The sequence below is a fragment of the Phaseolus vulgaris genome, chromosome 9 (genome assembly GCF_051622355.1).
Source record: "Phaseolus vulgaris cultivar YP4 chromosome 9, ASM5162235v1, whole genome shotgun sequence".
Taxonomy (NCBI): domain Eukaryota; kingdom Viridiplantae; phylum Streptophyta; class Magnoliopsida; order Fabales; family Fabaceae; genus Phaseolus; species Phaseolus vulgaris.
In genome coordinates this window covers 26015820-26028403 of record NC_143506.1, presented here as the reverse complement: position 1 = coordinate 26028403, position 12584 = coordinate 26015820, and the positions used below count along the sequence as shown (strand labels likewise).

Genomic DNA, 12584 nt, shown 5'->3' with positions numbered 1-12584 from the left:
ATATTGTTGAGTTTTACGTCACAGAAGAGATTCACTAAATGAAATTAACAATTTAAATTAAATTTTTGTCATATATATCCGTAAATAAATAATATATTTAAGAAAGTTTTTAAATGATGAAAAAAAGAAAGTTAATAAAAATATAAATTTAACTACAACTGTTCACAAACAAATTTGTACTGTTATTAAAATTTTAAATCATTATTATATGTTTTCAAATGTAAACTTTCATTTTTATATTATTCTAATTACCAATTAAATGTAATAAAATATTTAATATTTCTAAATCTACAAAGTATTTAATATTTTTCATGTAATTAGGAAATTCAAAACGGTTCAGAATCATCCATTTAAAATGCAATTTTTTTTTAGAAAATACAAAAACTAATTATTTTTTTATTTTTTAAAGAAGGAAGTAACTGTTTAAAAAAAAAATATTTTTTCTTACCAGATAGGTTTAATCCTATAAAGTTTTACGTTAATGGACAATAAATGAGTTGGGATTGTTACATTAAAATATAACTTTATATATATCTCATTATTACACATGGAATACTTTTAATGATATTAATGTTTTATATAATGATGATAATATTTTTAATAAACAAAAAGGAATGTCTCTTCTTTGTTTATTACAACATTAACATACTTTTTAATGAAAACAAAAAAAAAACAATGTTCTTTTAATTAACTGGGAAATGTCTCTCCTCTGTTTATTACAACATTAAGATACTTTTTTAATGAAAACAAAAAATCAATTTTTTTCTTTTAATTAACTGGGAAAGTTCATTAATATGGGTATATAAATATGAAGTATTTGGTCTACTTTTAAGTTAGTTATTCATTATTATTTTTCTTAGATACAAGATTGTAATTAATATATTGAAATATAATTTAATAAATTAAACTATTAATTAATTAAAATATTCAAAATTATTAAATTTATTATCTTAATAATATTTATAAATTATTTTGATAACTCAATAAAGTAAATGTATCCAGTAATTACTTAATTCGCTTTAATAAATATATGTTGACAATTTTACTAATTTTTTAATAGGTGAAAAATATTTTGATGTAATATTTTGATTTCTGAAATAGCAATTTAAGTAGACAATTTAAAAATAAATTTATCATACACATGCTTAGAAAGTTAAAAACTCACCTGTGAGTAAATACAACAGTTCATGTTTGACTAAAAAAAGAAAAAAAAGTCATGCTAAAGATAACATTTGATCTTTCTCAATACAAAAATCCATTGTTTTTGGGATAAAATACTATAATACATTTTAAACATTTATATAACAGTTATTTTGTCACATGTATATAAAAAAACACTATGTATCCTGAAATTTTGCTATGCACAGAAATAATAACAAGAAAATTGAATAACGGGAATTGTAAAAAATAAATAGAAAATCATTTTTGTTATAAAACGGATGTATATTTAAAAGCAGAAAAATAAATCATCAGAAAGCGTAACATAAAACCACTAACAAATTAGACATAGGTTCAGACAAATTATTACATTATCAGCAGTAACAAAGAAACGGTCTCACTCTGAACAGCAAAACAAACAGTACCGTTTTTATAATAAAAAAAAAAACAGTTTCGTCATTTTTTATTAACTGTTTCATAATGAGGATGTAACAAATTTGGTCCCAATATAATATATTATCTGATGTAAGAAAAATATATGTTATCATTTTTTATATTTTAAAATAAAAATATTGAACGTAAATAAAACAATTTTTTATTGTTAGCAAAACGTCATCTGAGAAGAAAGCAATTATGGAAGAAAATATAGAAAGAAAATACTGTGATAAAATAGAAGAGTAATTTTTTTTTCATAATATAAATTTTACAAATCTCACTTTCCAAGTTAGGCTGAATGCACAGAGTTTCATCTGATATAAAAGAGAGGTTTGAACTTTCATGTTGTTGTTTTTCACTGTAAAAACAAATGATAAATAAATAAATAATAAATAAAGAAAGAAAGAAAGATAAAGGTTTAAAAGATTGTTGTTATTACAACCCACACTATCTCTGCGCCTATTTATTCTTCTTCCTCATTTCTAGTTTTCATTTTTAATTATTAATTTTTATTAAATTGTTTTTAGCATTTCAAAGCCAACTAACACCCTTTTCCTTTCTCTTTCTCTGTCAGAAGACTAAAAAACACCTCTGTTGTTGCGTTGTCCGTTTTTTTCTCTCCAAACCAGAGAGCGACCGCCGGCGAGCCTCACTCGCCGGAAATTCGCTCTTCCTCGCCGGCGTTTTCTGAAACCTTCATTTCCCCGATTGCACCTTCGAATTGCGGTTAATTTTTCTGCGGCTCCGTTTGAAGGAGCTGACTCTGCGTAATTATTGGTCGCTTTTCCTTGTCCGAGCGTCTCAGATTGCAATGCAGAGGGAAGGAGGTTTCTGTCGCGGGGAAGAGCGTGGGATCTCTTGTTCCTGAAATTCCTGTGCTCTGGAGCCTTTGAGAGATTCGGTTTTTTGTCTGTTTCTCTTTGTTCTGGATGAGGAGTGTGGTGAATTTTGTGGAGGAGGGGTTTTTGGAATTTCTTTGCTAGCGAGGTTGGGTTCCAATTCAGAAGGTGCAAATTTGTTGTTAGCGTGAAAACAAAAATTATGGTTTGTGTTTATCATGTGTGGTTGTTTTTGCTTTTTTGGTTTGGGGGTTGAACAGTTTTTTCTCTTTGGTGGCAGTAGTTGTTATATGTATGCGGTGAGATGAGAGCTCTTTGGTTTCATGTTTTTGATCTGTTGGTGTTTTCAGATTATGGCTTCTGTGAAATTTTGGTTTTTTTCTCTTGATCTGTTAATGTTTGAGGCTTTCGCTGTGAAATTTCCTCTCCATCTGTGTAATTTTATGGCAGAATCGGCTGAGTACTGTAAACTTAAGCTCCACTTTTTATCTGTTTTTTTTTTTGAAAAAAAAGGAAGAGCTTACGGTTAAATGGATTTTTTTGTGTTAATTTCCATGGATGGTTTTTGTTTGTTTTTTTGGCAGCAAATGGCCAAACTGTGTTAGGTCGTTGGTAGGTAAGCAACGAGCTTTTTTTTCTTTTCCTAATACCATCCTGTGCTCTCCTTCCATCTGGTAGTGTTTAGTTGAAGATGCAACCATTTGTGCCTTAGTTTTATACTAATTTTTTTTAATGTTACAATTGAATATAGGGGGTGCTTCTGGTAGGGTTTTCAATAGTCCATCTTTCCACCCTTTTCTTTATTTGTTCAGGGGTGGAAGGGGGTGGTGATGTTGGTAAGTTGTAATTTTATGATACATGATATTTTATGGGTCTGAGTTTTTCTTTCTGGCAGTAGCAGTTATTTTTTTATATGGGTTGCCATGTTCATTGTTATCTGTCCTTCATTTGTCAGGCGAATGACCTTGAACTTCCCGCAGATGACCTGGGATAGAGCCTAACAAGGCTAGCAAGGGAGGAGGCTTTCAGTATTTTCTGGACAAGCTACAGAATGCCTTCTGAAATAATGGAGAAGAGGGGTGTGTCTGCCTCATCCCACTTTTTGGATGACATTTCCTATGCTTCTGAGGTAATTATTGTGCTAATGCTTCATCATGTTTTTTTCGAGTTTTGTCACAACGCCACCGGTTAATTTTTATCCGAAGTTTGTAACCGTCTCGTCATTGTTTTAAGGATTATCAGTTCCGTGAACATTTTACAGTCTAAGACTTCGGTTTTCTTATGATGAAAAAAGACTTTAGTTTTCTCGTTATGTTATCAATTTGTCCTGTTCTCCATGTCCTCGATGCTAAACATGTGTTTAACTTTTGGGCAGAAAAATATTGGATTACGGAAGCCAAAATCTATTCATGACCATTTTCTACAGGGTGAGGCCAATCAACTAATTGTTATTTGTTCAAAACGGTTTCATATGTTCTGCTGGTTTACCTGTGTGTCAATTGCATCATTCATGCCCCAAATAGATTTGCTAACAGATAGTTAATGAGTGAACTGTTTTATGCTCCGGTTTAGAAATTGGCTATTAACTATCATTGAGTTTGAACATGTTAATTTTTGAAGAATCTTTCCGTATGTATTTCTGTTTACGTTATTTTGTGTGTGTGTGTGTGTGTGTGTGTGTGTATATATATATATATATATATATATATATATATATATATATCAGGTCTTAATTGAAATGCAGCTCTGCATTTCAAAGCAATATTTCTCTCATTTTCTGTTTCAATTTCTTTTTAAATGTTTGATTTGCATTCAGAATAAATGTTTGCTAATGTTGCTAACAAGTATCTTTAGTACGAGTCATTGTCTTAAATTCCAAAACTGGTATGTTTATTTCACTTTACAGGGATTGGTGATAATAATTATTGATTTGTCTTTTTTAAACCCTTACTATTCTCACTTTCTGCTGAAAACAATATGTAGTTTTTTTTGCTCGTTCTGGAATAATGAATATCACTCATCAACATTGCAAGCATTTTTAAGTTTTAATGAGTAATTGACATTGGCATCATCTAAAATTAATATTTTCGTTTCTGTTTGTGGTAGCAATCTAATTGCTGCAAACTTTAATAAATTAATGTCTTATTTTGAATGTATATATTAAATACCTTGGTCTTACAACATTTTTTATTGTGGTATGGCTGGGACAGTTAATGCTAATAACGAATTTGGATTCTGCTGCTGGATTGAAGCTCAATGTGATTTTGGCATAAATTTTATTACGAATTTACTATTTTTTTTATTGTGCTAAGTAATAATAATGTAATATCTGTGTGTATCCATAATTATGTTTGTTTACTTGTGTTACATAAATAAGCAAATCATCTACTGAATATGTAAGTAGTTTCTGGATATAGTAATTTCTATATTTAAATTTTCAGGCAAGAGTGAAATGGCGGCATCACCTGGCTGTATTTTGAATACTTCATCACCCCGTGCAACAAATGCAAAATCTGGTTTGCCAATGTCTCATACTACTCTATCTGGGGAAATTACAGAAGACCATTTTGGCAGAGAAGCAGGCACTATAGAGATGCTGAAGGATTCCATGGAAACATTTAATTATAGTAAGAGGTCATGGTCTAATGTGCATAGGCAGCCAGCATCTAGCTCATATGGTCTAATTGGGAGCAAGATTGTCCCCGGTGCTGCCTCATGTGAAAGTAGTCTATTTTCAAGCTCGCTGTCTGAGATGTTTAGCCAAAAGTGTAAGAATTTGTTTCAAGGATGTTAAGATGGTTTGCATGAATGTATTATGTGTATTTCAGCATTATCAAGTTCTGATTTCTTTTACTCTTCGTAATACTTTAGATATGAGTTTCTTATTACATTCATTTGCTTGCCATCTATAGCAATTTATCATAGCTGAATATATGCATGTTATCTTTTGAAATGTAGCACGACAAAGTAGGGCACCTTTCCCTCACCAAAACCCACCAAAATATGAAACTAAGAAAATTTATCTTCTTATAGATTTTGTGATTTTACTTTAGTTCAGCTGATATCCTAATGCGTCTCTGTTGGCATAATGTATAACTTAATGCAGTGAGGTTATTGGGGAATGGAGTGCTGTCTGGTCAACCCATTACTGTTGGTTCCCTTCCTGAGGAAGAAGCGTATAAATCTCTAGGAGAAATTGAGGCTGACACTATTGGAAATCTCCTTCCTGATGAAGATGACCTGTTTTCTGGAGTCACTGACGAGTTAGGATGCAGTACTCGTGCTAGAATGAATGATGATTTTGAAGATTTTGATTTGTTCAGCAGCAGTGGAGGCATGGAATTGGAAGGAGATGAACATCTAATTTCTGGAAACGGAACCAGTTTCGTGGATGAAGATCCTGATTACTTTGGAGTTTCTAAAGGAAAAATTCCATTCCGTGAACAATCTTCTAGAACACTTTTTGTTAGAAATATCAATAGCAATGTTGAAGACTCTGAACTTAAGGCTCTCTTTGAGGTGAACCTTTATTCATTTATTATGGTGGCTGCTATCTTAAAGAGTTTACATGAAGCATTTCATACCACTAATGATGGAATGTAAAAATGGACTATTTTGTTTGTTCTGGCAGCAATATGGAGATATCCGAACCATTTACACTGCCTGCAAGCATCGTGGGTTTGTTATGATTTCATATTATGATCTAAGGGCAGCACAAAAAGCAATGAAGGCACTTCAAAATAGGTCATTGAGATCTAGGAAACTGGATATACATTATTCAATTCCAAAGGTAACAATGTTATTAACCTCATCTATGCATAATTCTTTTTCCCTTGTTTCATTTGGGTAAAGTTTATATTTCCATTGTTCATCTTATCATCTTTTATTATTAGAGGCGTAGGTTTTACTTGTTCAATATCAATTGCTTGTGTGTCTCTTTTATGCGTTGCTTATAGATATATCTTTATTTGATGACATATCAGGGCAATGCTCCAGAGAAAGATATTGGTCATGGTACACTGATGATATCCGATCTTGATTCATCTGTTTTAAAAGATGAACTTCAACAGATTTTTGGGTTTTATGGAGAAATTAGAGATGTGAGTTGTTTTTGTTGGTTTTCATCCATTTTTGTGTGTTTTGTAATGATACAAGCATATTCTTAAATATCGTTTCTGTAATTGCAGATCTATGAATATCCGCAATTGAATCATGTCAAATTTATCGAATTTTATGATGTTCGAGCTGCGGAAGCTTCTCTTCGTGCATTGAATGGGATCCGCTTTTCTGGGAAGCACATTAAGCTTGAGCCCAGCCTTCCCATGATTGCAACATGGTGGCTATTACCGCTTCTTCTTTATTTTTTAATTTAATTTTTTTATCTACATATATTAACTTTTGCAACTGTTTTCTACTTTTAAAATGTGTCAATCTTAACCAATGTGTTGTGGATGAGGTCTTATTTTGCATCTTAATATTTGTTCTTGTCACCTTTAAATAGTATTCTCTACTTTTAGAGGTTGATAGAGGGTATAGTTGTTTGGAACCACCTTGATGGAAAGATTACATCTTGACAATTATGGAAACCTTGCTTTTGTAGTATGATGCACCAGTCTCAGAAGGGACAAGATGAACCTGATCTTGGTCATAGTCTTAGTGACAACATTTCCTTAAGACATAATGGTATGATTTTGTCTGAATTCACTTGTCTATTTTTCCTCATAAAGCTAATATGTTCTTGGTCTCACTAGACATAACTTACAGCAGGAGTGTCATCTGGATTTATTGCATCTGCTGGCAGCTTGGAAAACGGATATAATCAAGGGTTTCATTCTGCAACACGGCAACCTACTTTCATTGATAAATCACTATTTAATATGAATTCTAACATTCACAAGACCGCAAGAGGTGCATCTAATGGAAAAGTATCTGGTGTTTTTGAGGCCAGTAACACTATTGACGCAATGAAATTTGCATCCGTTTCGAGGTTCCATCCTCATTCTTTACCAGAATATCGCGATAGCTTAGCTAATGGCAGTCCTTACAACTTTTCAAGTACCATTAACATGGCTGCCAATATTGGAAATGGATCAACGGAATCATCTGACAGCAGGCACATTCAGGGAATAAACTCAACTGGGAACCTAGCAGAGTTTAATACAGGAGGTAAGTTTATCGTGCTAAGAAAACCTCGTGTAAAAGCTTCCTTTATTTACAACAGTTTTAAAATGTTTCCTTGTGTGTAGAAAATGGTGATAAGGAACCAATTTGTTGCAAAGGTTGAACTTATTGTTCTCTTTTGATGGCATCCTAGGAATTTAAAACCTTATAACAATGAGCTTGACTGTTAATTTTGATGTTGATTCTAGGATTTTCTATATTTCATTGTTTTAATAACACCCAAAAATACTCAAGAGTCAAACTATTGATCTAGGTGAATTTAGACTTGCCTGTGATTTAAGCAGTCGAATTTGATTATTGACCTTGAAGTTCGTTGTTCTATCAGCTTGGAAGTGGTACAAGGTGCTGGGAAATTGTAGGCAGAACCAATATCTAATATGGATATAATAGTCCTATATTTGAATGCTGGTATGTGAAATCTTTGTTTTATTTTGAATATTCAGGAAATGGAAACCGCCCCAGTCATGGACTTTATCATATGTGGAATGGCTCCAACTTGCATCAACAAACTCCTTCAAATGCCATGCTTTGGCAGAAAACACCGTCCTTTGTTAATGGTGCTGGTTCTCCATGTCTTCCACAGATACCCAGTTTTCCTAGAACACCTCCCCATGTGCTTAGAGCATCACATATAGACCATCAAGTGGGATCAGCACCAGTTGTTACTGCCTCGCCCTGGGAAAGACAACATTCTTACTTGGGAGAGTCGCCTGATGGTTCTGGTTTTAGATTAGGTTCTGTAGGAAGTCCTGGCTTTCATGGTAGCTGGCAGATGCACCCTCCTGCTTCTCACAACATGTTTTCTCATGTCAGTGGGAATGGTACAGAATTGACATCAAATGCTGGGCAGGGCTCTCCTAAGCAGTTATCACATGTTTTACCTGGGAGACTTCCCATGAATTTGGTTTCTAAATTTGATTCTACCAATGAACGTATGAGAAACCTCTATCCTCGAAGAAGCGAACCAAACACTAACAGCAATGCAGATAAAAAACAGTATGAACTTGACCTAGGCCGCATATTGCGTGGGGATGATAACCGAACAACGCTCATGATAAAAAATATTCCGAATAAGTATGCCAATTATCTCCCTATCTTTTTGTAAATTTTGCTGCTTATGCTGTTATCACTTCTTCCTTATTTTACCAAAGAACGTTATTATTAATTAAGTAGGCAATTGCTTATTTGGCTTGTCCCCTTTTAATTTTGGTGCATTAACCATACAAAGGCCGTCTCCCTTTTGCTTGCTTACATGCCTGTGATATTTTGCGTGTAGCTTTTATATTTGATCAATTGGTTTTCCATAATAGATTAACAAATTTTACAAAGATTGAAGCACTGGTCTTTTTGTTTGTCTCTTTTTTATTTTAAATTTGTTTAAATATTTTGGCAGGTATACTTCAAAGATGCTTCTTGCTGCCATTGATGAACAATGTCGAGGAACATATGATTTTCTGTATTTGCCCATTGATTTCAAGGCAAGTATTTTTCTGGACTTGCTAGTCGCTTGACTCTTTCCTTAAAAGAAGCAAATCATGAATAATGTGTTTCTAAGTAAATTCTACTAATGGTTGCAGAACAAATGTAATGTTGGCTATGCATTCATCAATATGATTGATCCTTGTCAAATTATTCCATTCCACAAGGTTATTTTTAAATCCTTATGTAATCTTAATTTGATTTAATTATCTGGGTTATGAATTCTGTGCTCGTCTGTTTATATATTTAATAGATAAGGAATATTGTGCAGGCCTTTAACGGGAAAAAATGGGAGAAGTTCAACAGTGAAAAGGTAGCAGTACTCGCATATGCCCGAATTCAAGGAAAAGCTGCTCTTATTGCTCATTTTCAGAATTCAAGCCTGATGAATGAGGATAAACGTTGCCGCCCTATTCTTTTCCATACAGATGGCCCAAATGCTGGCGATCCGGTAAATCAGCTTGTTCTTTAGTTGTAACTATTTTCCGGATGTTTCCATTAATATATTAGTGGCTGATTCAAGTAAACTGGGTGTTAATTATGGGCTTTCTCACTTCAAAACTTATTGCCTGATATTTAATGTGAACATGGGTGTGGCAAGAAAGGTTTTTAAAGGAATACTTCAATGATGACTTTAATGGCTATAAATGCTATCTATTGTTGCGACTGTTTCTAGCATTACGTGCATTTAATAAACTGGGATAAGGATATATAGGAGGCTTGCAACCCAATTGTACTATACTAATGGTTTTGGTACCTGGTTTTTCTGCTGATATGATATACCCGAGGTAAATATTAATCTAATCTGTCACTGCAGGAGCCTTTTCCCTTGGGTAACAACATTAGAGTGAGGCCAGGGAAATCTCGCGCAAATGGTAGTGAGGAGAATCGCAGCCAAGGGAACCCTTTATCTTTGGCAAGTGGAGAAGACTCTGGGAATGGAATGGAATCATCTTCGATCTCTTCAAAAAACTCTGACTGATTTGCCTCATGCACTAACAGTTCAATGTTGCATGTCATGTCAACTCCAAGACTGTATATTTACATTTTCTTTTTGTTCGATTGGGCGAAAGGAGTTGAAGCTGGTAGGAAAGGGAGGGGGGGCTCACATTTTTTTCCTACAGAGGAGCCTTGCAAAGAGTTTTTGGATGTTGAGGTACATAACAAGAATGAAGCCACTGATTGTAGTGTTTTCGTTATTTTCCTAAAATTTTGCATGGAGTACCACTACCATCTCACAAGTTAAGAGGATGGCTAAACTGAAGCTTAAAATTTTGGCTAGCTGTGAATGGACAATGTGACAATTTGCAGTTCCCTTGAGATAATAAGCATCATTGCGGGTTTCTTGGGTTCTTTGCTGGTTTTATTTTCATTGTTATCTTCAATGTTCATATGTAATTTTCTTTCCCTATATTCCCAGGCATTGCTGTCCTTATGGGATTTGCTGTCCATATAATGGATTGTTGAGGGAACACATTTCAATGGAACATTCTTCGATGCTAGTAGTTCGGATATTGCTGTTTCGGTTGTTATTTCTGCATTCTTTCGTCAGTTCTTAGAAAAATCTTAACTCGGCCCTGGTTACATGCAAGTAGCAATTACTTCCATAGTAAAAGATTCCTGAGTCGGAAAAAAGAAAGTTGAGTTACATGACACTGTTTAAATTCAGCTTTTCTAAAACTAAATCGATATATCTGTTTAACTTTTGAAGAAATTAAATAAAATAATTTCTATAAAAGTTAAGTGTATGGATTATATATATTCTTCTGAAGTTTGCTGGTTTTAAAGTTTTATGTATATGTTTTTATGTTTTTTTTAATGTAAAGTGACTGTTTAGATGAAGAAAACTATCTGTACAATTGTATGTTCAGAATGACATTCGTTGGCATTTATTTGTACGGAAGTGACTGATGGCGAGCTTTATGGTGATGACTAGCAGCAGCACGTTGTCTGCAACAAGGCTAGATGAAATGAGATATGTTCTGTCTATAGATATCTGCCTTTTCTTACCATGACAGTGACACATCATTTTTTCTGTTAAGTTTAATTTGGATGGTGAGAAAGTAAAAGTAAAATTATTTAGATCAATTAAAAATGATAAAAATAAATAAAAGATAAAATGATTTTATTTATTATTATTAGTTTTATTTATTTTTAATTTTGCCTTTTAATTACTTATTATTATTATTATTGTTATTATAAAATAATATAAAAATGTTGTGTTTTATTGTTTCACAAGTTAATGTGGTTTTTTTCTAATTTTTCACCACAATTGAAAGGAATAATAAAAATAATAGCTTGCAAAACTGTTTGATTATTTTATTGAATCAATACAATGTTATATAATCTTCAGAACGTGTAACTACACATTTGTCTTCTTCTCCTAATTAATAGCAATCTATTCTCTCTATTTTGATTATAACAGTAAATAATCTTTTCATCTTAATAATAACAATATTTTATCATTTCTAGTGTAACATAAAACAAAACTTCTTCATTCTTTCCCCTAATTTACTTCATTGAAATCAAGCATTCATGCCACTTCTTGAGCTTTTGAAGGGTCACAAATTTCATAGCTTTAGTTATTAAGTCTTCAATCTCATATTGGGTTCTATACCACACCAACTTTAACTTTTTCATCCTTTGAAAGTTCTCTTACAAAATGAAAATTTGCACGTTAATGTTTGTTTCTTCCATACATAACTGGATTTTAAGTATGATTTAAGTTTCTTAAAACTCTTCTCATCCATATAGATTCACACACAAAACTAATGCTTTGTTTGAAGTAGATAATGGAAATGAGGGAGTGGATTTGAGATGATTTGAAGAGAAGGTGTAAAGAAAGTTAGGATGTTTGGATTAAGGTAAATAGAGTAAAAAGTGTGGAAAAAGTTTATGAAAGTTTGTAATTGATATGATGAATGTGATTGAAATTGTAATTTTTTAATTGATAAAAATGTAAATTTACAAATTTATCCTTATATTTACAAATTATTATATAAATTTATTTTTTTATTATTAAAAAATACATTTATTATTATTATTTATATTTATAATTTATTATATATATAATATAATTAATTATGTTATTTTATAATTATTATTGTCTTATAATTTTAATTATATTTTTTATATTTAAATTGTAATTCTACTTTAAATAAAAATTTGAATTTAAAATAAAAAGAAAAAAAAGTATATTAAAATTAATTAATTAAATAAATATATACCTATACAACTTTCTTCGCAATAATGCGAAGAAAGTTTAGAACATCCAAAAATTTTCAATTTCTGTATTTTATTATATTTTATTGTTTCGATTTTTGTGTTTTCTATATGAACAATAAAATTTCATTTTTCTTTACTTTTCTTTGCCTCAATACAAACGAGGTCTAAGGTTCGTTTGGATTAAGTATGTACTGTTCATGCAGACGGATGTGAGAGTAGACTCCATGTTTATTTTAAGTGATGTATGAGGGAGAACGGGAGTGGAAA

At 32.0% G+C, this 12584-nt stretch overlaps 1 protein-coding gene across 16 annotated transcripts; it reads left to right on the top strand.

The window, feature by feature from the left end:
* Positions 1–2013: 2013 nt before the first annotated feature.
* LOC137820174 (protein MEI2-like 4) lies at positions 2014–10624 on the top strand. 16 transcript variants are annotated; one of them, XM_068624067.2, is made up of 16 exons: positions 2033–2600; positions 3184–3268; positions 3388–3561; positions 3808–3859; positions 4874–5200; positions 5539–5951; positions 6064–6222; positions 6416–6532; positions 6620–6768; positions 7033–7115; positions 7200–7598; positions 8057–8687; positions 9007–9091; positions 9191–9259; positions 9364–9543; positions 9910–10624. In XM_068624067.2, exons 3-16 carry the CDS (start codon positions 3484–3486, stop codon positions 10072–10074), a joined length of 2907 nt encoding a protein of 968 aa, XP_068480168.1. In that variant the 5' UTR covers positions 2033–2600; positions 3184–3268; positions 3388–3483; the 3' UTR covers positions 10075–10624. The 16 variants fall into 16 exon arrangements, with proteins under 16 accessions (XP_068480169.1, XP_068480168.1, XP_068480163.1 ...); XM_068624062.2 differs by having other exon boundaries at positions 2043–2600; positions 7197–7598; XM_068624070.2 differs by having other exon boundaries at positions 2166–2580.
* The last annotated feature ends 1960 nt before the right edge of the window (positions 10625–12584 follow it).